This window comes from Mustelus asterias, chromosome 11 (assembly GCF_964213995.1).
Source record: "Mustelus asterias chromosome 11, sMusAst1.hap1.1, whole genome shotgun sequence".
Taxonomy (NCBI): domain Eukaryota; kingdom Metazoa; phylum Chordata; class Chondrichthyes; order Carcharhiniformes; family Triakidae; genus Mustelus; species Mustelus asterias.
Genome location: NC_135811.1, coordinates 35,105,069 through 35,130,651, shown reverse-complemented (window position 1 = coordinate 35,130,651; position 25,583 = coordinate 35,105,069). Strand labels below are relative to the sequence as shown.

Here is a 25,583-nt window from a genome sequence, read left to right as displayed (position 1 = left end):
CAGCTCTTTCTTTACCATCTAATTCCAAAGTGCACTCTCTCACTGCTTACACACCACAGTGCATTTTTGTACACCAAATGTGCTCAATCCCAGGGGTCACTGGTCTTAGCAATCAGATACATCACAAGTCCTTCTGTGATCTTCCAGACTTCAAAAAGCGGCAGAATAAACACCATCAGACCATGGTTTAGATTATAAACTATGGAATAGATTTATTAAAAATAGCAGATAAGCAGTAGCAATATAGAATACAGATTAAATAGGACAGTCTTTAAATAGAAAAATATGAAAACATAGCCCTATGCCAACAGCTTTAGTAATATCAGATCTAAGATAGCATATTTTAACAATAACATCACATGAGATTTGTGTTCAGGACTTCAAAGAGCCACCCACTACTCTCTTGATGGCCTCAGAACAACAGCTACAGACCTATTTAAAAATATACTTTCCATTGACTTTGAGGCTCGATTGGAAATAAAGGAAATTGAATAGGAATCTTGCAAAAACATTAGGCTGCAAGTATACACAGAATTGGAAACAAAGAATGTTCAGAGTAGCAGCAAATTCCAAATAAAAATGACTGACGCAAAAACATTTGCTATTTGGCTACCAAACTTCATTCACAGAATTAACTGTTCACACAGCAAAGGCAATAGCCATCAGAATTGCTTTTGGTATCAACCTAAAATGGTTTTGCCATTAATGAATATTAGCACTGAAAAGCCAGCTGGTCTTATCCCAGCCAGTTTCTGTCTAGGAGATATGCTGGCACAACATAATGCACAGCTCTCAAACTGGATTATCTCTCTAAATGATTGTGTTTTAACTCTGGAATGAGCATGAAGAAAACGAACATCCACCATGGATAGTTTGAGTTTTGTTTTTGCCATTTGTAAAGAGCGTTATGATAAATCATTTGTATGAAGTAATTTCTATGACTGCCCACTGAATCTATAAATAATATGTATTCAGATCATTAAGTTAACTACAAAATTCAAATGTGGTGCAAAACATTGGCACTTATCCAGGTTTACATTGTGGCTCATGGCAGTAGAGTCAAATTCAATTCTGCCACTTCAGTGGAAATTTTGCTGACAATAGATACACTGCCTTAAAAAGTCAGATTTTACTTATGTACTTTAAACTCGCTTAAGTCAATGGCATCGAGTGTTATGAGAAACAATAAATAAAAGTTGGAGCTTACCTATTATAAAACCATTCTTCTAAAATTTATTTCAATTTTTTGCTCAATAATAAGGAGTTTACAATCAAGTTGCAGTAACTATTGGTGGTATTATGCAGACACAAATTTATGAATCAAAGTGGGAGTCAAGAAGAACTGGAATACTATGTGCAATTTTACAATGTTCGCTCAGATATAATGATCATCTGCACTGTTTGCTAAACTGATCACAACATCTGGATGCTACCAAACATGTAATTTAGACAAATTACACTAATCAAAAATTTCAATGTTTATCTCAAGTAACATGGGTGGCACGGTGGCAGTGGTTAGCACTGCTGCCTCACAGCGCCAGGGACCCAGGTTCAATTCCCGACTTGGGTCACTGTTTGGAGTTTGCACATTCTCCCCGTGTCAACGTGGGTTTCCTCTGGGTGTTCAGGTTTCCACCCACAGTCCAAAGATGTATGGATTAGGTTGATTGGCCATGCTAAATTGCCCCTTAGTGTTAGGGGGGCTAGCAGGGTAAGTATGTGGGGTTATAGGAATAAGGTCTGGGTGGGATTGTTGTTGGTGCAGGTTCAATGTGCCGAATGGCCTCCTTCTGCACTGTAGGAATTCTATGATTCTAAAACCTTGCAACATTTCCCTTACTTGATCTTACTCTATAAAGAGAGTTTGTAAGGTAGAGAGGACATCATCTTCATGTTCCTTTTTTTCCTAAACACATTGCAAGATCATCCAGTATTTAATTAAGTTTCATACACAAAAAATTCACTGCAAATTTGACAAACATTTTCAAGGTCTTTAGCACACAAGCATATTTAATGGACAATGTATAAACATTGAAACCAGACAAAAATTCAGAAGAGAATGAATTACAGCAGTTTAACTGCAATTGACTATTTATTTTAATCACCTTTTCTTCCTCGATTCTTTCTTCTATCCGTTTCAATGCCATCTCGTGAGCTCTAAACAGACTGATGGTGCTAGTTTGATCAGGATCTAAAATGTTGCCATCTTCATCTCTTACCACCAAATCAAGATCAAGGATTCTGGAAATTAATAAGAGCAAAATTGTAATAAACTAAATATATGACACATCTCTAAATGTTCCCTGATAACTCCAGGCAAAGCAAAGCCCATGGTGATCTAATTTCTATGTTGAATAATATGCCCCTGTATGAGTCTGCAAAATTTACTCACCATAAGCACCTTTGACCAACACTGTTGTGTGAGCACGTGCTCACAAGAAGTTGGATTGTGGCAATGTTATATGTGTCTCTCCACTACATTTTTAAGATTTAATAAGCATGGCAGTAAAATGATCACCCCATTCACCTGAACTGAGATTAACGCTTTTTTTAAAAAAGTGCAGTTTTTGTCTGTCCACGCTTCTGTAGTGCAAAACAAATCAACATAACCAACGTGATGGCAATAGGTTAATTAGACATTTTAAAATGTTATTGTAACATTTGGGTACTGAATGCTGTCCACATGGGACACATTCATGTTTTAGCACCATTTTAAACCTGATGTTTTTACATATGCGATGTTTCTTATTGCTTTTTTCCAGGGTCAGAACTTTTGATTCTGAAGTCTTTGCTGAAAGAATAACTATAAATTGTTACAGTTTGCTACCTTTGTACAACTTATAAAGGTATCGTAAGGGACTTATATGTGTATGGGTTACCATTAGAAGGTACGGTATTAGGTAGGTTTAATTTAATGTGTGTGCGCCTTTGTATTTGGGTTGTATTTAGATTTCATTTTCAACAAAGTGTTTGTGTGGGGGTTAGTTCCAGCTCAGATTCTATTGTGATAGAGAGCTACGGTGTGAAGAATAAATATCATTGCTTAGCTACTAGGGGCCCTGGAAGGTAAATCAAACAGCTTTCTTTGCTATTAATTTTTAGCTGAAAGCTGGCAGCAGCTGGAGACTGGTATTGAGCTAGAAGGCAACTCTCAGGTCTTGAAGCTGAAAAAGCTGTAGAATGGAGTAATAAGCAAGAAAGCCTGCTCTAGAGGGATGAAGAGACAGTCAAGAGACCCAGGGAACTGTGACAGAAAGATTTCAGAAAACTGAAGTTAAGTCAACAGAGACTAAGATATTATTCAGAAGAATTCAAGGAAGAGGGAACCAGGTTCGAGAGACAATTGCATTTAACTAGACTTAAAGTAGGGAGCAGACCTTCAGAGGTAAATAAAACATTTGATGTTTAATAAGAATCTTGAAAGCAATTGTGGCCCTTCGAAATAGTGAAAGCCATTTGAGACAGAGAAAACCAAAAGGGGTTGGTCTGAAATCTTGTCACAGCCTTGCTGCTAAAAAGTGGAGTTGAAAGCTCTGGTCGAAAGTTTCTTCTGGAATGCAGATGGCTAAGAGAATGAATTGTTATAAGAGAAAGTTTTAAAACATATTTTGGGAATAGGGTTTGGAAACTCTCATATGACAATAATTTGGGGGATTCTGAGACGAATTCACAAACCCTAACTGTGCACTAATGAGGATACTGTAGCTTGAAATGGATTTTGTCATCCATGTCAATCTTAAAATCTGTGTGTATTGGTTAAGCTAAAGGAGTAAGGTATTATATTATAATCCGTTTTTTAGTTTAATATGTTTTTTTATTGTTGAAACTAATTAGTAGCCTTGTGACTTTGTTCCCCCATGTTTGATACAAAAATGTTATGGTCTTTTGAGCCAGGGTTCCATTCAGGGATCTTCCGGTCCTGTTACAAGATCATAACAAAATCCTGTATTTAAAGAAGTGCTGATACTACAAAGATACTACATTGACTGCAAATGTTTTGCTGATCTCTACTTTGGTGCACATAAAAACATGTGGGGGTCGCAGAGCACTGGTGCAATTTTTTAAGCTCAATTCAGATTACTGCATTAAATTAAACTGAGATGAGTGAGCATTGGACATGTGGGGTAGATTTAGTTTTCAGCACCACTAAATTTAAAAAAATCTCATTCCATTTATTGCATTCAATTAATCTTTGAAGTATGTGCATGCTTCACAAAGGTGGTCACTCATTTCAGTTTATATTAAACCCAATCTTTTCATACATGCACATCTTTATTTTTCCAGAGTCAGAAGTTTTGCTTCTGTTAAAGTCTTCTATGAAAGAATATTTAGAAATGCTGTAATTTAAAAAATACTGTGGAAATAAATGTTTTTGCTGATCTACGCTATGGTGCATGCGGTGCAAGTGGAGGACAAGAACATACAGGCATAGGTTTAAGGTGAGAGGGAAAAGATTTTTAAAAAGAGGCCTGTGGTGCAACTTTTTCCACACAGAGGGTGGTGCACATATATAATGAGCTACCAGAGGAGATGGTAGAGGTGGGTATAATTACAACATTTAAAAGACATTTGACAGGTACACGAATAGGAAAGGTTTAGAGAAATATGGGCCAAAGACAAATGGGAAGAATTCAGTTTAGGAAACCTGGTCAGCATGGATGAGTTGGGCCAAAGGGCCTGTTTCTGTGCTAACACATCTCTATGACTCTACATGACAAACATGTAGCTGCGAATGGCTGATGGTGGTGGCAGCAAAAATAGCAGATGGTAGATACTTAATTTATTATAATACAGTTTCTGTCTACCCACATTTCTGATTCATCAGTGGTTGATTCTGTAGGTAGAGCTTGGAACATGCAAAGACACATAGGGCGCACAGAGGACTGGAGTGTGTATCACACAGTGACTGCCAATAGTAGGTAGCAGGAGAGCGGAGAGGGTTGTTGGAGGAAATCAATAGAGAGGCAAGAGGAGCCAACAAAGGTTATTAGGGATAGGCAAAAATGTGGGGTTGAAATTACAATCCTATCATCCATGATCTTACTGAGCGGCAAAGCAGACTCAAAGGGTCAAGCGGCTTATCTCTGCTCCTAACTTGCATATTTGTATAATCAAAAAGCAGAATATTGCAGGTATTGGAAATCTGAAATAAAAAGCAGAAACTGCTTGTGATGGCAGCATTTGTGCAGAGAAACAAAATTGTTTCAGACCTGTGACTTTTCATCAGGAGTGGGCAAAGTTATAAGAGTGATAGGTTTTGAGCAAGAGATAGGTGAGAGAAGGACAAAAAGGAAGATCTATGATCAGGTGGAAGTCGAGAGAGATTGAAAGAAGAAAGAATATTCCAGGGACAACGATAATGGTGATGGGGCAAGAAAAGAAACAAAAGATGTGCTTCAAGCAAGTGTGTTGATGACTGAAAGAAGAACAAATAAAGAAAAGGAAAGAAAATGGAACAGAGGTTAATATCTGAAATAGTTGACTCAATGTTGAAAGGTGTGGGGTGCGATCTTATCTGTCATTCACACCACATTCCCACTGCAGTGAGGTCAGAGAATTTGGCGGCCAGCCAAATCTCCACTCACTGCTATAGGATGGGAAAATCCCGCTGGTGTGAACAGTGGTAAGATTCCAGCTAAGATCTGTTCCTCAAGATTATTTAAGCTTCACTGGAGCAGTGCTGTTGTTAGCCTAGCTGGAGGCATTTGGATGGGGGTGGAGGAGACAGCACAGGAGGGATGATTGGTGGTGGTAACAGTGGGGATTGGTGGGAGGGAGAAAAATGGGAATGATCTGATATCCCTGATCTATTGTGATAATGAGCTGTTTTTGCCTGTCTGTATTGTGCTGATTAATCAATAGGTTGATCTGGGAGGAGGAGCTTAGTGTACACACAGAACAGGAGTGCATAATGCAGATGTGGCTGCCAACATTTTATGGCAGTGGCTTGGGGGAACAGTTGGTGGAGTTAAAGAATAAAAGATAAATGAAGCCCAACAATAAAGTTGACCTGCCTGGAAGAATGGCAATGATGGAGGGGAGTTGTTGGGGACAGTGGTGATATGGGATGAGCAAAATACATGGGAGGTATTAGTACTTGCTGAATCGCAGATAGAGATAGCATATGAAGGGGGATGGAGTTGATATAGAAGAGATGAAAGGAATGTGATGGGTATTGCACAAGAGGGATGACATGTAATGGGATTTAAAATAGGTACCACTGCAATCAAGATACTAATTTGAAATCAAAACTTTGTGAGTTATCACGACCATCAACTGGCTGCAAGTACATTAAAAAATGAATATTTATGAACAGTGTTATCAGTGATGAATACTTTCTATTCAGGATAAATGAAAATAGCAGCATCCTTATGTTCAATTGGTGATTGGTACCATAAATAGTATGGGAAAAAATTCACTCTATTCACTTTGCTATAGGAAAATGCCACAGTACATTGGTAATTTTATCTTTCCTGTGACTTAATTGGCCTTACTTACAGCAGAGTAAATATTATTCCCCACACTTTGATAAAGGCAATATTAGGAACTCATTAATTTCAACATCATTTAAGCAGTGTGAAGCAGTGTGAAGATCTTCTTCATTTCTGGGGTTAATCAATAATTCCCTGGTTACCCACCTGTTGCCAATTATAAGACCACTGCTAACAATTTTCAAATCATTTCTGTGTGCAGTCACAAATCTTCACATGCAAATTTATGCCACAAAGCAGCCTATTATGCAGTTTCACAACGGAAGCAGCTATTGTCATGAAATTATTCATCTCTGCTCTTTCCATATTTCTGAAGGTCATCATACTATTGGGACATGAGCATTTTAAAAATAGTTTTAAAAATGAATAGAAATTTGCATATGCATTTTAGAAGAAAAGATCATTTGAGCTGACCGAGGATACGAAGATAACAGCCTTCGCTTATGCGTGGATATCGAGAACTTGGTTTCGATGCATTTTACGGCTTTGCAATGAATGTTACAAATTTATATATAGTTTAAAGGTGAAATACATGCATTACGTCTCACTTAATCATAGTATTAACAACATCTAATGCCAGTGATCATTACTAATACCTTCATTCAAGATTTTATATCTTACCACCCAAAACTATAAAACCAAATAGTCATCAATGATTAGGTCAGATTTTTCAAAATTATGGATAATGGTCATTTGAATGTCGACATTATCACTCAAGATATTTCCAAAATTAAACCAAGAGAATGATAGGCCGTAAAACAAAAGGAATTACTCCTCTTTAAGATAGACTAAACAAAAACAAACGTTGAAGGAGGTTTCAGTGACACAGAAAAAGAGGTTGAAGAGGTGGCAGAGGATAGAGGCAAGTACAAAAGCATCCACCTTAAGCACAATGAATTCATATCCATTCCTCAAAGTTACTTTTGACAGTTGATTCTTAATTATTGAATTAATCTCATTTGTTCTCAATCATAGAATTAATCTTCAGACTTTAGTCAAATTATCAAATTGGATGACCAAAGATGTGCGGGTTAGGTTGATTGGCCATGCTAAAAATTGCCCTTAGTGTCCTGAGATGCGTAGGTTAGAGGGATTAGTGTGTAAATATGTAGGGATATGGAGGTAGGGCCTGGGTGGGATTGTGGTCGGTGCAGACTCGATGGGCCGAATGGCCTCTTTCTGTACTGTAGGGTTTCTATGATTTCTATGATTCTAAATGAGATTACTATTATTTTGGTCATCCTATCAATTCTTAAACTACCACAAAATGTTTGAAGATTTACTAAAGCCGCAGATAAGCATAAATGCACATCAACTGTTCCATGCAAAAAGTGATGGTCAGCAGAATAAACATTCCATTTAAAATAGATAAACAATCTACTCGTGTTTAAATTGCATAATTATTGATCAGCAATACCAACACTTCACTGACTAAAATAGTGTGAAGATGTGGAACAATAAATGTTAGTTTATACAGATGTGTTATATTATGCAGACCTGTTGCCATAATCTATTTTGGCTGTGACTTTCTGTTTCAGTTCCTTCAGTTCATCTTGTGGGAGTGTTCCAGAAAGTATCTGAGATCGCCATTCAATAAGATCATACATCATGTGCCTAACACGGCTGAACATCTCTCTGCTGTCATTCTAAAGTAAAAGAGATGAGTAGAAAATTAAATGCATTGTAAAGGAAACAAGTAGTGATTTACAAAACCATTTGCAACATCATTTAACACAACTGTTTAACAAGTTTAACAAGGGCGGCACGGTAGCTCAGTGGTTAAGGGTGGCATGGTAGCACAGTGGTTAGCACTGCTGCTTCACAGCTCCAGGGACTTGGGTTCGATTCCCGGCTTGGGTCACTGTCTGTGTGGAGTTTGCACATTCTCCTCGTGTCTGCGTGGGTTTCCTCCGGGTGCTCCGGTTTCCTCCCACAGTCCAAAGATGTGCGGGTTAGGTTGATTGGCCATGCTAAAATTGCCCCTTAGTGTCCTGGGATGCGGGGATTAGTAGGTAAAATATGTAGGGATATGGGAGTAGGGCCTGGGTGGGATTGTGGTCGGTGCAGACTCGATGGGCCGAATGGCCTCTTTCTGTACTGTAGGGTTTCTATGATTTCTAGAAGTTAATCCTGCAAGTAGAATTTAAGGAGCTAGGGAGATGGCTAAAAAGCAGAATTTTAAAAAGGCAAGCAATCTCTGGATCACTTCCAGTGTCATGTACCAGACAGCAGGTTAATATATTTGGTCCAGTTCAGCTTCTGGTCAATGGTAACCCACAGGATGTTGATAGTGGAGGATTTGGTGATGGTGAATGTTAAACTTGAATTCTCTCTTGTTCGAGATAGTATTATCCTATACATTGATGGCACGATTGTTATCAGCCCAAGCCTGAACGTGTTCTAGGTGTTGCTGCACATGGACAGCTTTAGTGTCTGAACTACCTGGAACACTACTATGCTTAGGAACTCTTGCATTGTATTGTAGCCAAGATGATTGACTGCCAATAATCATAACCATATTCTAGTTATATGCTAGTTATGCCTCCAATCAATGGAGAAATCACCCTCCACACAATCAGTCAAATGTTGCCTTGATGTCAAGGGCAGACACTTTCAGACTACATCTTGAGTTCAGCTCTTTTCCCTATGTTTGAGCCAGGACGTAGTGAGCACCGTCAACAACAACTCCCATCACTTTGCTGATGACCGAGAGTAGCCTGATGGGGCAATAATTGATCAGATTGTATTTTTCATACCAAGATTAAGAAGTTTCATTTTAAAAACAATTAATTGTCTTAATATCCTCCCTCAAGAGGTCAAATTCAGGTATAAAAAATGAACAGGAAAAACAAAGTAAAATAATTCAAGAAAAGTATTCAATCTGTCGTCCAGTATGATTGAAATCTAGGAGCACTACTTATATGTCAAATACCAAGAAGATAATCTTCATTACTGTGCTTCATATAATGACAGTATCACTTCGGAAAACCAAAGTGTTAAACCAATGTAAAAGATAATAACCAGCTTAAACCATAAAAGTGTGGGGGGGGGGGGGACATTTCACTTACAACATACAACTGTCGCCAGATACTTGACCATTCTCGAAGGGTTGTAGTGACTTCCTGAACCAATGGAAGCTCATTTGGTATAACGGTTTCATGTTGCCTTGAATGAAATAAAGAGTGGTATAATTATATTCTCATTACCAACTAATTTTTCCCATTTTGATGTTTTCTTTCAGAAACATTTGTGCTTCAGCAACAAGACCAGATTTCATAGAAAATACCACATCTGCATTTTATTAACAATTCTGTTTGTGTATTTGCTTTCCACAAACTGCACTACCCGATATCATCACTTCAACCACATTTTGTTTCATCATTTAGCGCTGAAGTTGTCAATATCAATATGTAATTCAATTTCTTTGTGTAACCTGATGCCTGAAGCCTTTGAAAGGGTCAAGTTTGTTTTCTTAAAAAGACACTATGTCCACTATATCCTAAAATAAGGCTTTAAATAAAAATAAATTTCAAATTAAAAGCAAATTTCAATACAGCTAATACCTTCATTCAAGTTTCTACAGCAAGGCTTCAACCTGATTCAAAAGCCTGAGTTTAAAATAGATTTTTTACATTATAATTGTTCAGTTATGATAATCGCATTCACAGCACATGATTTGCACATATTCTCAACAAGCGATCTGTACACTAATGGGAACTAAAGGGTAAAAGGATGGAGATTTAAAAAGAGCAACTGAGAGCCAGAACAGGGATTTATAAAAAGGGGGAATTAAGCAGTCAGAGCAGTCATTTAAAGACAGCATGGGCTGAGAGTCAAAGGGAAGCGGGGTCAGGCTATGTGGGAAGCAAACTAACATCACAGGAAGAGGAAATGTGTGGTGAGTTTGATGGTCAGGTCTTAAATTCTTCTAAATTAATCAAACATAAAGTAAGACTAGGTTGATTGATTAACAAAATAATTAGTAAAAATACTAACAACTGAAACCAATTTTATAACAATTACAATCAGTGCTCAATTAATCAAATCTCAAAAATAAAGTTATTAAAAAGCAAAGGATAATAATACCAATGTCAACACAAGAAGCAGTTGATGAGTGAGTAGCTGCTCAGTCCTTATTTATTTGAGTAGCAAGTTATCAGTCTAATTAATAGAGAAATAATAGGATAACTAGAGTGCAGCTACAGTGAAGTCCACAGAACCACAGCTGGTTCAGATAAACAGGAGGGAAGGAGGAAGAATTGGAAATAAATGTTGATAGGGAATTTGATAATTAGGGGAACAGGCTAGGGCTAGGGGTTCTATAGCCACAGACGTGAATGCAGGATGGTATGTGCCTCCCTGTTGCCGGATCAAGGACAGAACGTGCTCAGAGGGAGGATGAACCACTATCAGTCGTGGCTCAGATCAGCAACAAAGACACGAGTAGAAAGAGGTATGAGATCCTGCAGGCAGAAATTAGAGAGGAGGGAAGAAAACGAGCAATCAGGATCTCAAAAGATAATGTCTGAATTGCTCTCAGAATGACACCCGAGTGGATATAGGAGGACAGAGCATGTGAATGCGTGGTTCAGGAAACAGTACAGCAGGGAGAATTTTTGGTTCTAGAAGAGATGAGGCCTGTACAGGGAATATGGGTTGCACCCAAACAGAGCTGGGACCAATATCCTTATGGGGTGATTTGCTAGTTCCATTAGGGAGTGTGAGAACTTGAAAACATGAGCAAGGTAAAACAAGGTGCACAGATAATTGGGAGAAATGAATTGCACTGGAGTAGGAAACAAGGTGGAAATTGGTGGACTCCACATTTACTGTGCATGCGTGTGAATGCGTAGAATATGGTGAATAAGTTGGTGAGTTGCAGGCACAGATAGCCATATGAGAATACAATATGTTAATAATGGAGACCTATCTGAAAAAAAGACTAGATATAAAATATTCCTGCATACAAGGTATTCAGGAAAGATAGGGAAGAAAACAAAGGAGGTGGGCAGTAGTACTGATTAAGGAGAACATGATTGTGCTGAAGGGAAAAGGTGTCACAGAGAGATCAAGGACAGATTCTATTTGGTTAGAGCTAAGAAACAATAGAGGAGCCATTCCACTACTGAACGTATTCTATTGGGAAAGATACAGACGAACAAAAATGCAACAAAATTACAGAAAGGTGCAAGACCTATGATGTAGTTATGAACAGGGGACTTTAATTATCCTAATAGAGACTGGAATTGTAATAGCGTAAAAGGCAGAGACAAGCAAGAATTTCTGATTCTAAGGACTGAGGTGGCTCAAGTCAATCAAGTGTTAGTAGAGGAACATTTAGGTGACAGTGATCATAGTATAAGATTTAAGTTGGTTATGGAAAAGGACAAGGAACAAGTAAAAAAAATAAGTGGAGGAGGGGTGAATTCAATGCAGTGAGAACGGGACTAGCCCAGGCGAACAGTGGAGATACATTCTCAGGAGGGTGAAAAGTAGGACAAACAAACCCTAGATGACAAAAAGGATGAGGGTAATATAAAGCAGAAAAATGGATGCATATGATAGATAGCAAATAAATAACTGAATTGAAAACCAGGTTGAATGTAGAAAGCTCTGAGGAGATGTAAAAATTAGAGAAACAGAAAAAAGAGTAGAGTCTAGTAGTCAACATAAAAAGAATTCCAAAAGTCAAGGCATACAAAAAGGAAAAGGGACAGTGAAACGAAGAGTGATCAAGGACCAAAAAAGGAGATTTTATTCATGGAGATCTAGGGCATTTCTGAGATACTAAATTGGTATTTTGCATCTGTTTTTACTAAGGAAGATGTTGCCCGAGTCATAATGTAAGAGAAAGCGACTAAGACACTGGATGGGCTAAACATTGATCAAGAAGTAGTATTGGATAGGTTATGTGTGTATAAAGTTGATAAGTCACCAGGGCCGGATGAGACAATATATGAGTGAAAATTGCATTGGCACTGGTATCATCTTTCAAACCTCTCAGGAATTATGTCAGGGAACTGGAGAATTGCAAATGTTACCCCTTTGTAAAATTGAGTGTAAGGATAGCGCAGCATCTCCAGGACAGTGAGTTTAACCTCATCTGTAGGAAAACTATTGGAAACAGTAACTTGAAACAAAATTAACAGTCGCTCAGACAAGCATATTTAAACATAATTAAGAAGTCAGTATAGATTTGTTAATCATAAATCACTTTCAACTTGCTTGTGTTTTGATGAAGTAAGAGAGAGGATTGATGAGGGCTGTGCAATTGATATGGTGCAGATGGACTTCCAAAAGGCATTTGATGAAGTGCCACATAACCGATCTATCAGCAAAATTGGAAGTCCACAGAATAAAAAGGACGGTCGCAGAATGAATAAGGAGCCTCATGAATGACAGGAAACAGTAGTGGTGAACAGTTGTTTTTCAGACTGAAGGAAAATATATAGTGGTGTTGATGTCAGGACCTCTGCATTCCTTGATCTTTAACACTGACCTAGACTTTGGTATGTAGTGCATGATTCAAAGTTTGCTGATGACATAAAATTGAAGTATTGTGAGCTTTGAGGAGAATAGTGATATGGGATGGCACAGTGGCACAGCGGTTAGCACCGCTGCCTCACAGTGCCAGGTTCAATTCCCGGCTTGGGTCACTGTTTGTGTGGAGTTTGCACATTCTTCCTTTGTCTGCATGAGTTTCCTCTGGGTTCTCTGGTTTCCTCCCACAGTCCAAAAAACGTGCTGGTTAGGTGCATTGGCCATATTAAATTTTCCCTCAGTGTACCCAAACAGACACCGGAGTGCGGTGACTAGGGGATTTTCACAGAACTTTATTGCAGTGTTAATGTAAGCCTACTTGTGACACTAATAAATAAACTTTAAACATACTTCAAGAGGACTCTGACAGCTGGTGGGTGGAATGGATGGACAAGTGCCAGATGAAATTTAATACAGAGAAGTGTGAAGTGATTAATTTTGGTAGGTAGAATGAGCAGAGACAACATAAAATAAGATACAGTACTTGATAGGCCGAATAACGGCCTTCTGTGCTCTAACTATTCTATTAGTCTACGATATCTCATTATCCTCTGAATAAATGAAGGTATCTGCTTTATTGGAGACTTCACATCAAGGAAATATAAAACTATATCAATAATTATGCTTTTCTGTTTTGAATGCCTCACAAACGAGAGGAAGTATGCTTGAATAGCTACAGCTGTTTCTGTAATTTTTGTTGAAAAGGTAACAAACCCTATTGAAAGATTAGATTGACATAAAGCCAGAAATTTTGCATTCCAGTTTCAGCATCGTCACGGACAATACTCTGCATAGTACCGCTGTTTCTATTAAACTTCCTACTCGCTGTGAGCAATGTCATTGCTAGTTTCAAAAACATAACTGCGCCAAGAATTTGAGGAAGGTACTTTTCTCAGATGGGGAATGAAAAAAAGTAAACAGATGAAGAATTCAACTTTGCCTACCATAGTCTCAAATGAACCATTTCAGAGATAAACTAAAATAACCCAAAAGGAGAATGCAGATAAAGGTGAGTTTGTGGTAATAGGTACATTTTACTAAACTATAATGCAAGTTTAAAAACAGTGCTGCAAAAAAAAAACAGTGGAGTGCTTTATTTTGGGGGCAAAATAGGAAAAAGGGAAATGAGTTCCATTGTCAAGCATAAACGATGAGATAATTGTTGGCTGTGCTATGAAATTAGAGACAAAGATTAAACTACAGACTTCTGTTAATTCATAAGTAATTTAAATAAAATATCACAGAAACAATGTTTGGTCAAAATTACTTCAATCAAATTGAAAAACGTACCATAATTAAGTCTGTGGACTTTGCCTGGGGCTAAGAAAACAGTCACTGCAGAATTTAAATCCAGCTTATAGATCCCTTACATATTGTATACTAAGCAATGATATTATTCACAGCTAAAACATTATAGATTGAATTTTGCTATTAATATCAGAATGCAATTGTCCAGGAATTACCTAATCTTTCCTCGTACGACACTCCTGCCATCCCAGGAATCAGTCTGGTGAAATTTCACTGCATTTCCTCCATGGAAAATAAGCCCTTTCTTGGATAAGGACACCAAATCTGCGCACAATACTCTGGGTGTGGTCTCACCAAGGTCCTGCACAGATTCACCACTCTCTGGCTGAAGAAATTCCTCCTCATCTCTGTTTTAAAGGATCGTCCCTTCCTACTAGTGGAAACATCCTCTCCATGTCCACTCTATCCATGCCTCGCAGTATCCTGTAGGTTTCGATAAGATCCTCCCCTTCATCCTTCTAAACTCCAACAAGTACAGACCCAGAGTCCTCGACCATTCCTCATACGACAAGCTCTTCATTCCAGGGATCATTCTTCTGAACCTCCTCTGGACCCTTTCCAAGGCCAACACATCCTTCCTTAGATACAGGGCCCAAAACTGCTCACAATACTCCAAACTTGCAGTTGCAAGTTCTTAATTGTACCTTTGAGAACTCTACCACAAATATAATAAATTACTGTTTTTCAAAAGGCAAACTTCCTTTTAGCAAAGTCATTCAATTGTTTTCAAATGAGAAGTAACTGATAATAGTCTTGTTCTTAGCTCTCAGTCTCTCTTGGAGATTGCCAATTATTATTTGACTTTATACTGTATATTAGTTCACTGCTACCGACTGTCTAACCGCCTTGAAGAATACCTCAACCTCAATGCGAGCAGTGCTAATCTCACCTAATCATGTTACTCATGGCACAAAAGGAGACCATTCAGTCAAACTGGGGCTCTGTCGAACAACCTGTCAGTTCCATTTCCTCATTCTATCCCCATTGCCTGGCAAGCTTGTTTCCTTCAAGTGTTGATCCAATTTCCTTCTGAAATCATTGATCGATTCTACTTCCACCACCCTTGTCAGCAGCAAGTTCCAGGACATTAACATACTGCATTAAATGGTTCTTCAACATCTCTCATCCAAAACCTTAAATTTGTGTCCCCTAGTTCATATACCATCAATTAATGGGAACATTTTTTTCTTCTCTACTTCATCTAACCTGGTCATAATCTTGTACACCTCAATCAGATTTCCCTTCAATCTCCTTTGTTTCAAGAACAACCTCTGCTTTGTCAACCTATCCTTGTATCTAAGATCCCCCATCCCTGGAACCATTCTTGTAAAACTCCCCTGCAACCTCTCAAGGACCCTCACATCTCTCTGAAAGTATAGTGACCAGAACTGGAAACAATACTTCAGTTGTGGCCCAAGCAGAAGTTATAAAGCGTCAGTGTCACTTCCCTGTTTTAGTATTCAATCTCTCTATTTAGGAACCACAAATCCATATGCTTTGCTAAGCACACTTTCAGTATGTCCTGCCATCTTTTACGGATCTCTGCACATGCACTCAGGAGTCCATTTGTCCCTGCACAATCTTTAGGCCTGTGCCATTAAGTCAACATTACCTCTATCTATTTTGCCAAATATATCACCTCACCCTTCACTGTATCAAATTCCATTTGCCACATATCTGACCATGCTGTTGGCCTATCTAGACCCTGTTTTGGTTCATTCTCATTGCTTGCCACACCTGCATGTTTGGAACCATCAGCAAATAAATTTAGAAATATTACTCTTAATTCAAGATCCAAGTATTTTATGTAAAAAAAAAAGGGTAATGGTACAGTTGGGGAATACCACTGTCCACTACCCTCTAGTTTGAAAAATAACCATTTACCATAATTCACTTAAGCTGACACGAACTCTCTTATTCCATGAGCCACAATTTGGTAGCCAGCCTATTATGCAGTACTTGATAAAATGCTTTCTTAAAACCCATGTAGAGAACATCCACTGCTTACCCTTCATAAACCTTCTGTTATTTCATTAAAAATTCAATTAGTCATTTGGTTGTACGAAAATTGAGTACTGTTGAAAAAAGAGAAAATGTCGAAGTTTTTGTCAGGACACCTCACAATAATACCAATAAGGAGGAAACAACAATTGATATTTGTATGAGAGGTGTACCATGGTGCATTCTCCATGGTAATGCCTCTACCAGAGAGCACTTGCTCTTTTGTCATACAGTATAAATTGTTTTCCGCTTATATTGGTATTCTTGAGGTGTCCTGATGAGTGCAAGACAAAAAGCTTCGATATACCTCTTTTTTCAGCAATATTTGAATTCAATTAGTTTAATTGAGCACAATCTGCCTTTTACTAATCTGTGCTAGCTATCCTGAATTAATTCAAACTTCTCCAAATGCCTGTTGATTTTTCTCAAATTATTGTTTTTAAATCATACCCACCACTGATATTAAACTAACTGGCCTGTAGTTACTAGCACCGTCCTTATGCCCTTTCTTGAATGAGGTTATCATATTTGCCACTCTCCAATCCTCTGGCAGGGAGGTCTGCAGCTTCTGAGCTAGAAGTTCTAGGTTCAAGCCCACTCCAGGGCTTACTGGCCAAGAAAGGTGCGTTCATAACGCAGTCAAACAAGTTGATTGCAGTCAGTAAGAGTGGGAGATACCCCTGTCAATCATGTTTGATGCTGAGTGGCGCCCCTCAAGCTATAGCCTCCGGCTTCATGCAGAGATATGATCTAGGAAAAAACAAGCTATGGAAAACAGATGTAAGCATGTGCTGCCTCATACATCTCTAGTTGAGGAAAATTTTCCAAGTCTGATACTCTGGCCTGTATACCTCCACTCTATCAAGAGAGAATTAGAAGATTATGGCAAGCCCTCCCACCATCTCCGATCACCACTTCCTTTAGCAAACTGGGATGCAAGCCATTCAGACCAGTTCAGTTATCCACTCTAAGCACAACAAGCCTTTCAAGTACCTCCTGTCTCTCAACGTTCACCTCATTACCTCTACCATCTCCATTCCTACTAATATTTTGCCAGATTCCTCCATCTTCGTAAACACCAATATAAAGTAATCAGTAACCTGCACCTCTTACCCTCCTTCTCCCGAATAGAGGGCACATCTCTTACTATCGACTTATCTACATTCCAGGAGAAGACTTTGGGTTTCCTTACATGTTGACTGCCATTAGGTTCTCATTTTCTTTTTGCAAATCTCATTTTCCTCCTCACTTTCTCACTCAACAGCATTTTACTTGGCTCTCACTTGATAAATTCACCCAACTCGTATTTCAAGGAGCCGAGGCTTTGGTTCCATTTGTTGGAATGTACCAAGCCTGTACTTGACGCATCCCTTCCTTAAAAATCACCCATTGTTCCATTATAGTTTTATTTAATCAGTCTGGTTCAGTTTTAGCCTGGTTAGTTCCCTTTTCACCCCTTTGCAAATGCTGGAAAAGAGAGAAACAGAGTTAAAGTTTTGAGTCTGTATGATGACTGACTGAAATGTTAACTCTGTTTCTCTCTCCAAAGATGCTGCCAGGCCTGCTGAGTTTTTCCAGCATTTTCTGTTTTTATATCACCATTCTATTTCTTGCCCCTCTGTGATTTCCCGACAGATTTGCTCCTTTGCCTCTCATTATTTGGAGGTCTATAGAGTATCCCCTGTTGTTTCTCAACTCTAACCAAATGGATTCTGGCATTGCGCCTCTCAAGGAAATCCCCTCTTTCCATCCATATAATGTATTCCTTAATCAATACTACCACCATGCCTCCGACAGGGATTTATGGAGTTGGGGTGGAAACTAAAGGCCAAGACTGACAGAGTGGTTATCTCTGGACTCTTGCCTGTACCACGGGATAGTTTAGAGAGGAATAGGGAGAGGGAAGGTTTGAATTCATGGCTGAGGGGATGGTGCAGGAGGGAGGGGTTCAGGTACTTAAGCAATTGGGGCTCGTACTGGGGAAGGTGTGACCTCTATGAGAAGGATGGTCTACACCTTAATCAGAAGGGGACCAATATCCTGGGGGGTAAATTTGCTAAGGCCATGCAGGGAGGTTTAAACTGATTCGGGGGGGGGGAGGGATCCTGAGTAGTGGGGCTGAAAGTGAGGGATGCATGGATGGGGACTGCAATGCACGGCATTGCAGAGGTGGGGTGGAGCAGGGTTTGAAATGTGTATACTTCAATGCCAGGAGTATTCGCAATAAAGTGGGTGAACTTGCAGCGTGGATCAGTACCTGGGACTTCGATGTTGTGGCTATTTCAGAGACATGGATAGAGCAGGGGCAGGAATGGATGCTGCAGGTCCCGGGGTTCAAATGTTTTAGTCGAAGTAGGGAAGGAGGTAGAAGAGGGGGAGGGGTAGCATTATTGGTCAGAGATTGTATCACAGTGTCAGAGAGGAGGTTTGATGAGGACTTATCTGTTGAGGTAGTATGGGCGGAGATTAGAAATAGGAGAGGAGAGGTCACCCTGTTGGGAGTCTTTTATAGACCTCCTAAAAGTTCTAGAGAGGTTGAGGAAAGGATTGCGGAGTCAATCCTGCTTAGGAGTGAAAGTAATAGGGCAATTGTTATGGGGGATTTTAACTTGACTAATATTGACTGGAATTGTTATAGCTCTAGCTCGTTAGAGGGGTCAGTTTTTGTTCAAAGCGTGCAGGAAGGTTTTTTTTTGACTCAGTATGTAGACAGGCCAACTAGAGGTGAGGCTATATTGGATCTGGTGCTGGGAAATGAGCCAGACCAGGTGCTAGACTTGGAAGTTGGTGTGCATTTTGGTGATAGTGACCACAATTCGGTTACGTTCACCTTAGTGATGGAAAGGGATAGGCATGAACCTCGGGCCAGTGGTTTTAGCTGGGGGAAGGGTAATTATGAGGCTATTAGGAGAGAATTAGGAAACATAGGTTGGACTAGGAGATTACAGGGACTGGGAACGTCCGACATGTGGAGTTTTTTCAAGGAGCAGCTACTGCGAGTCTGTGATAGGTATGTCCCTGTCAGGCAAGGAGGAATTGGTAGGGCTAGGGAACCGTGGTGCACCAAAAAAGTTTCGTTGTTGGTTAAAAAGAAAAAGGAGGCTTATGTTCGGATGAGACGTGAGCACTCGGGTAGTGCACTAGAAAGCTTTAGATTGGCTAAGAGGGAGTTGAAGAGCGAGCTTAGAAGGGCTAAAAGGGGACATGAGAAGACTTTGGCGGATAGGGTTAAACAGAATCCTAAGGCGTTCTATAGGTATGTCAAGAACAGAAGGTTGGTTAGGGCAAGTTTAGGGCCAGTTATAGATGGCAGAGGGAAGTTATGTGTGGAACCGGAGGAGATTGGTGAAGCATTGAACCAATATTTCTCTTCGGTGTTCACGCAAGGGGACATGAATATAGCTGAGGAGGACACTGGGTTGCAAGGGAGTAGAATAGACAGTATTACAGTTGATAAGGAGGATGTGCAGGATATTCTGGAGGGTCTGAAAATAGATAAATCCCCTGGTCCGGATGGGATTTATCCAAGGATTCTCTGGGAGGCAAGAGAAGTGATTGCAGAGCCTCTGGCTCTGATCTTCAGGTCGTCGTTGGCCTCTGGTATAGTACCAGAAGATTGGAGGTTAGCGAATGTTGTCCCATTGTTTAAGAAGGGGAACAGAGACTTCCCCGGGAATTATAGACCGGTGAGTCTCACTTCTGTTGTCGGCAAGATGTTGGAAAAAATTATAAGGGATAGGATTTATAGTTATTTGGAGAGTAATGAATTGATAGGTGATAGTCAGCATGGTTTTGTGACAGGTAGGTCGTGCCTTACTAACCTTATTGAGTTTTTTGAGAAAGTGACCAAGGAGGTGGATGGGGGCAAGGCAGTGGACGTGGTATATATGGATTTTAGTAAGGCGTTTGATAAGGTTCACCATGGTAGGCTTCTGCAGAAAATGCAGATGTATGGGATTGGGGGTGATCTAGGAAATTGGATCAGGAATTGGCTAGCGGATAGGAAACAGAGGGTGGTGGTTGATAGTAAATATTCATCATGGAGTGCGGTTACAAGTGGTGTACCTCAGGGATCTGTTTTGGGGCCACTGCTGTTTGTAATATTTATTAATGATCTGGATGAGGGTATAGTTGGGTGGATTAGCAAATTTGCTGATGACACCAAAGTCGGTGGTGTGGTAGACAGTGAGGAAGGGTGTCGTAGTTTGCAGGAAGACTTAGACAGGTTGCAAAGTTGGGCCGAGAGGTGGCGGATGGAGTTTAATGCGGAGAAGTGTGAGGTAATTCACTTTGGTAGGAATAACAGATGTGTTGAGTATAGGGCTAACGGGAGGACTTTGAATAGTGTGGAGGAGCAGAGGGATCTAGGTGTATGTGTGCATAGATCCCTGAAAGTTGGGAATCAAGTAGATAAGGTTGTTAAGAAGGCATATGGTGTCTTGGCGTTTATTGGTAGGGGGATTGAATTTAGGAGTCGTAGCGTTATGTTGCAACTGTACACAACTCTGGTGCGGCCGCACTTGGAGTACTGTGTGCAGTTCTGGTCCCCACATTACAGGAAGGATGTGGAGGCTTTGGAGAGGGTGCAGAGGAGGTTTACCAGGATGTTGCCTGGTATGGAGGGGAGATCCTATGAGGAGAGGCTGAGGGATTTGGGATTGTTTTCGCTGGAAAGGCGGCGGCTAAGAGGGGATCTTATTGAAACATATAAGATGATTAGAGGTTTAGATAGGGTGGATAGTGATAGCCTTTTTCCTCTGATGGAGAAATCCAGCACGAGGGGGCATGGCTTTAAATTGAGGGGGGGTAGTTATAGAACCGATGTCAGGGGTAGGTTCTTTACCCAGAGGGTGGTGAGGGATTGGAATGCCCTGCCAGCATCAGTAGTAAATGCGCCTAGTTTGGGGGCGTTTAAGAGATCCGTAGATAGGTTCATGGACAAAAAGAAATTGGTTTAGGTTGGAGGGTCACAGTTTTTTTTTTTAACTGGTCGGTGCAACATCGTGGGCCGAAGGGCCTGTTCTGCGCTGTAATGTTCTATGTTCTATGTTCTATGACTGTTCCTCCTAGCTTTTCTGAATACTTTATATCCTGAAATATTAAGTACCCAATCCTCACCATTTTAAAATCATGTTTGTGTATTTGCCACTACATCACATTTCCACATAGCTATTTGTATTTGTAGCTCACCAATCTTATTCACCACACGTTGTGCATTTAGATGCAATTTATGAATAGGAGATTTGATTAGGCAGTTTTATTTAAAATGTTTTTGTTAATTAGAGATAAAACAGAATGTCCAAGAATGGAGGTTGTGAAATTATACTGAAATCTACTCATGGATAGGCCATGTGATTTGGTTGCCATATGGACAGACCAAGTTGAAACTCAAAGAAATTTAAGTGCTAGTTTTACACTTGAGACAAAAGAGGAGCAAGCTGATTTTGTTTAACAACGGTCTCTGCTTCAGTCAGACAGAGAGATCTAGGGGAGAAGGCTGAAAGCAGCAGCTGCTATGTCAAGCAAAAGGAGAGACTGTTTTTGTGTTAACCACAAAACAGAATGCAAGTGCGAACGGTTTCCCTCGTCAGGACCAATGGAGATATAAAAACCAGGAGTCGCCTGAGAATGCTTTGCTGCTGGAAGTCAATCCAATTAAACTCAGGAAGGTTGCTTGAAGGGATTTTTAAAACATCACTGCAAGACTTTTCCAGGTGGTGCAGAGAGGAGAGCGCCTGCTGGATTGCCAGAAGGAATTTGAGACTTCATCAGAGGGTACATACCTGTTGAGAATATGGTGTATTCTCGATAGCACACAACACTGGGAGAAATCTAGAAATTACAACATTCAAGGTCCTACTTTTCAACTTCCTTTCTTGCATCTGAAAATCTGACCATAGGACCTCAATACCTGCCCTCTCCATGTTGTTGGTACCAACTTGCACTAAAAATTCTGACTGGTTCCCTTTCCCCCTCCTCCCCACCCTTCAGAATGTTCTGCACTCTCCATGATCTTCTTTACCCTGGGCATCAGAGAGGAAAGACATCTTGTGGGACTCACAATCACTGTTATAAAAATGCCTATCTGTCTCCTGACTATGGAATCTCAGAGGACAACTTAATTCTTACTATTTACCATTTCCTCCTCTGCAGTATCATGGTCTGAAATGCATTCCTTCAAGACGTTGTCACTTCCAACAGTCTCCAATGCAGAGTACCTACTCGAGAATAGTAGACACTCCAGACTACTGTATTCCATGTCTGTTTCTATACTCTCAGATTCCCACCCATCTACTATCCAGGATTCTTACTGCCTGTGAAGTAATCTGTAAAAGAAAATCATCCTAAACAGCTTAGGAATCATTTTAAATTTGGGCTCTTTGAGTTCTGGTATCATGCTTGTGAATCTGCACAACTCACAATGACTCAGAGCACTTTCTCTGCCTTTCACTTGAATTCTGCTGAACAGAACCTTGTTCAATCTATTGTTCTTTGTTCCTTTAACTTAACTGTCCTCCAGGGACAGAGAGTATGTCCCAACTTCCCGGGTTTCTAGATTTTCTTCTGTTCAGGGAAATTTTTTCCCTGCAACTCCCTTGTCCTCTCCAGCTTAAAATTAACTCAGAAGTTCTTTCTGTCCTAGGGCGGCCCCTGATTACTCAGAAACAACCTAGTTTTCATTTAAGCCTCATTTGCGTTCACATCATAAACTCGCATTACCATACAAGCATTTGAACCAAACTGAAATCATTAATCCTTCAAATACAAAACGACAAAATTAAACTTACTTCAATCTTTGCCTTATTTCTAACACCCAGAAATATAGACCATCTCATACTACCTCTTTTTGCTGACAAAAGACTTGGGCAGAGGGCTGCATGTGTGATGTTTTCAAACTTTTTTCTATTGAATTTAGTGCCAAAGCCCAATTTGAACTTTTTTTTAAAAATTCTGCATTGCTGCATGATTCTCGCTGTCAAGATCTACAGCAATCTGGAAAACTTGGATTGGAATGCCAGTGAGGCTCTCTTCATGTCAAAGTCTTCAGCTGATCAGGCCATGTACCCAAAATATTGGCAACAAATTTCAACAAGATCTTGCAAGTCTTCTTGTAACTACAGTAGAGGAATCATTAAACATGCTGCATATCAAATCCTTCACTTTAGCCGTCAGCTGTGTAAGGAAAGGGTAAATCAAAGGAACAGGAATTTGTGAATTGATATTGCAGTAATGCTAAGTTTTAACCTTTGTCAAGCCATGTGAAATTACTCCTAAATTGAAACATCTTAAAATTTCTAATTAATTATAAAAAGAGAATGTATGAGAAAAGCTGACTGAACTTAAAGTTAATAACAAAGACACCCTAAAATTAACCAAGTCACATGATCATAATGATTATATTCCTGTAAGAAGGGATAGAACAACTGCAAAACTTGTTTGTTTGTTCTACTGCTTGGGCACTCAGATGTGTTGCAGTTAAGTACTCCAAGTTTAGGTGAAGCACAAATCTCTGAATAGGGGGAATGATGGACATACTAAACCTCTGCCCAGAGACAGGCCACGTGATTTGGTATTCATACAGAAAAAATCCATACCAACACCTCTTAAAAACAGACATTGAGAGCGAAAGAGTGAGAGTGAACGCAAGAGCGAGCTCAAGAGAGCAAGTGAAATTGCAGTGAAATGTGTGTTAGCAAACAAGCAGGATGCCGGTGAAAGCTGGTTTTCTGTTCAAAAAGCCGAAACAAAACAGATGGGACTTTCGGAGAGTTTATAGGATAAGGAGTCGCTGAAGTGAACCTTGCAGATGGAAGGTAGTTCTAAAATTCTGGATCATTGTATGGTTGGCAGAAGTGTGGTGCAAAGCAAAAGGAGTTGCAAGAAATATCTCGATTGCATTAGTTAATGCAAAAGTATCTGTTCTTTAATTTGATATATCAGTTGTCTGTTAAGTCATGCTTGATTTATGTTGATTTTTGTTTGTTACAGTAAAATCTTAAAATGTGAAACACCGTCCTTCAATTATTTCCGTTGGTTATTTGAGAAATTCATTTAGTTTTAAAAGCTATTAGTCTCTAAGGGGATTGTAACATCATACAGAATTGTTTTTAACTATATCACTACATAATGTAAAGACCTGCTGATTGTCAGGTAATAAGGATTAGAGAAAAGGTACAAAAGTAGTGAACTGTACCACGAATTTGGATTAGACTATTTAATCGACTGGAATACTGAACTCAAAGCCACACAACACATTGATTTCCCAAACGTCATGCTTGTTGTGGTTGTAGGTACTTATAAGTGTATGCTGAAGTATCATTGCAAATACTTTCGACATAAAAAATTTATACGTGCTTGACCTCAATGTTTCACAAACCTTATGGAAAATGAAAAATAGATAGAATACATAATCATAAATAAAGGCTTCAACATTATCGGCTGCACTTTCTATTTCAGCAGCTTTGACTAAGAATCCTGTATTCCTACTTGTAGAATTCTTACAGAAAACTGGAAGACAAATGCTGAGATTAAGTCTACAGAGACCTGCTTTGAAATTTCAATGGCGTAGACTTTCCAGTCAGTATCAGAGAATGAGCACGCACCACTTACAATAGAGCCTTTGCACCGTCTGGTGCCAACTTCAGCAGGGACGCAAGGACGAACAGAGGCGGACAGCCAATTGTCGAGCATAATTACAGCACAGCCATGTCCCCTCTTCTTGTCATGAACTGAAAACATGTCCCTTAAGTTCTGTTTCCTGTTCAATGACTTGCACTGTTTTAAATAGAGCTGCCAACCACAACACTGCACAACCTCCCCTCACTGACCGTGCTAACCCCTTCTTACTCCCCAGTTTTCACCTTCCTCAGCTCTGATAATGCTCAACGCTCCAAAAAGGTTCACCCCTTAACTCCTAACAATGTTCAGTCCCCTCACCTCATGACAATGTTAACCCTCTACCCCATGAAAATGCTCAACATCCCTCTTCCCCCATCATCCCACATTACCCAACAATGCTGACTTTTTAAATCATCAGTTGGACAGGAGCCAGCGATTTAGAAAGGGAAGTCTGGAGAGGAATGGGAGGCATTGCCCATTGCCCAGAGGGGGCAGATGGGGTGAATATTGCCAGGGGTGGGGGAGAGGTGGGTACACATTGCTGGGAGGTGAGGGAATGAATATTGCCAGGAGGAGCGCTGAACATTGCTGAGCGTGTTTTGACACTTCAACTGATTTACTCAA

General features: G+C 39.8%; 1 protein-coding gene across 5 annotated transcripts in view; it reads right to left on the bottom strand.

Moving 5' to 3' along the window:
- dock1 (dedicator of cytokinesis 1) overlaps positions 1-25,583 on the bottom strand; it is a 617,564-nt gene that overhangs the window by 507,919 nt on the left and 84,062 nt on the right. For all 5 annotated transcript variants that reach the window (XM_078223434.1, XM_078223435.1, XM_078223436.1 and 2 more), the window contains exons 5-7: positions 9,560-9,656; positions 7,989-8,137; positions 2,106-2,241 (exon numbers count right to left, since the gene is read on the bottom strand). In XM_078223434.1, the coding sequence (XP_078079560.1) occupies positions 2,106-2,241; positions 7,989-8,137; positions 9,560-9,656 (382 nt within the window). The remainder of the gene's footprint in view (positions 1-2,105; positions 2,242-7,988; positions 8,138-9,559; positions 9,657-25,583) is intronic.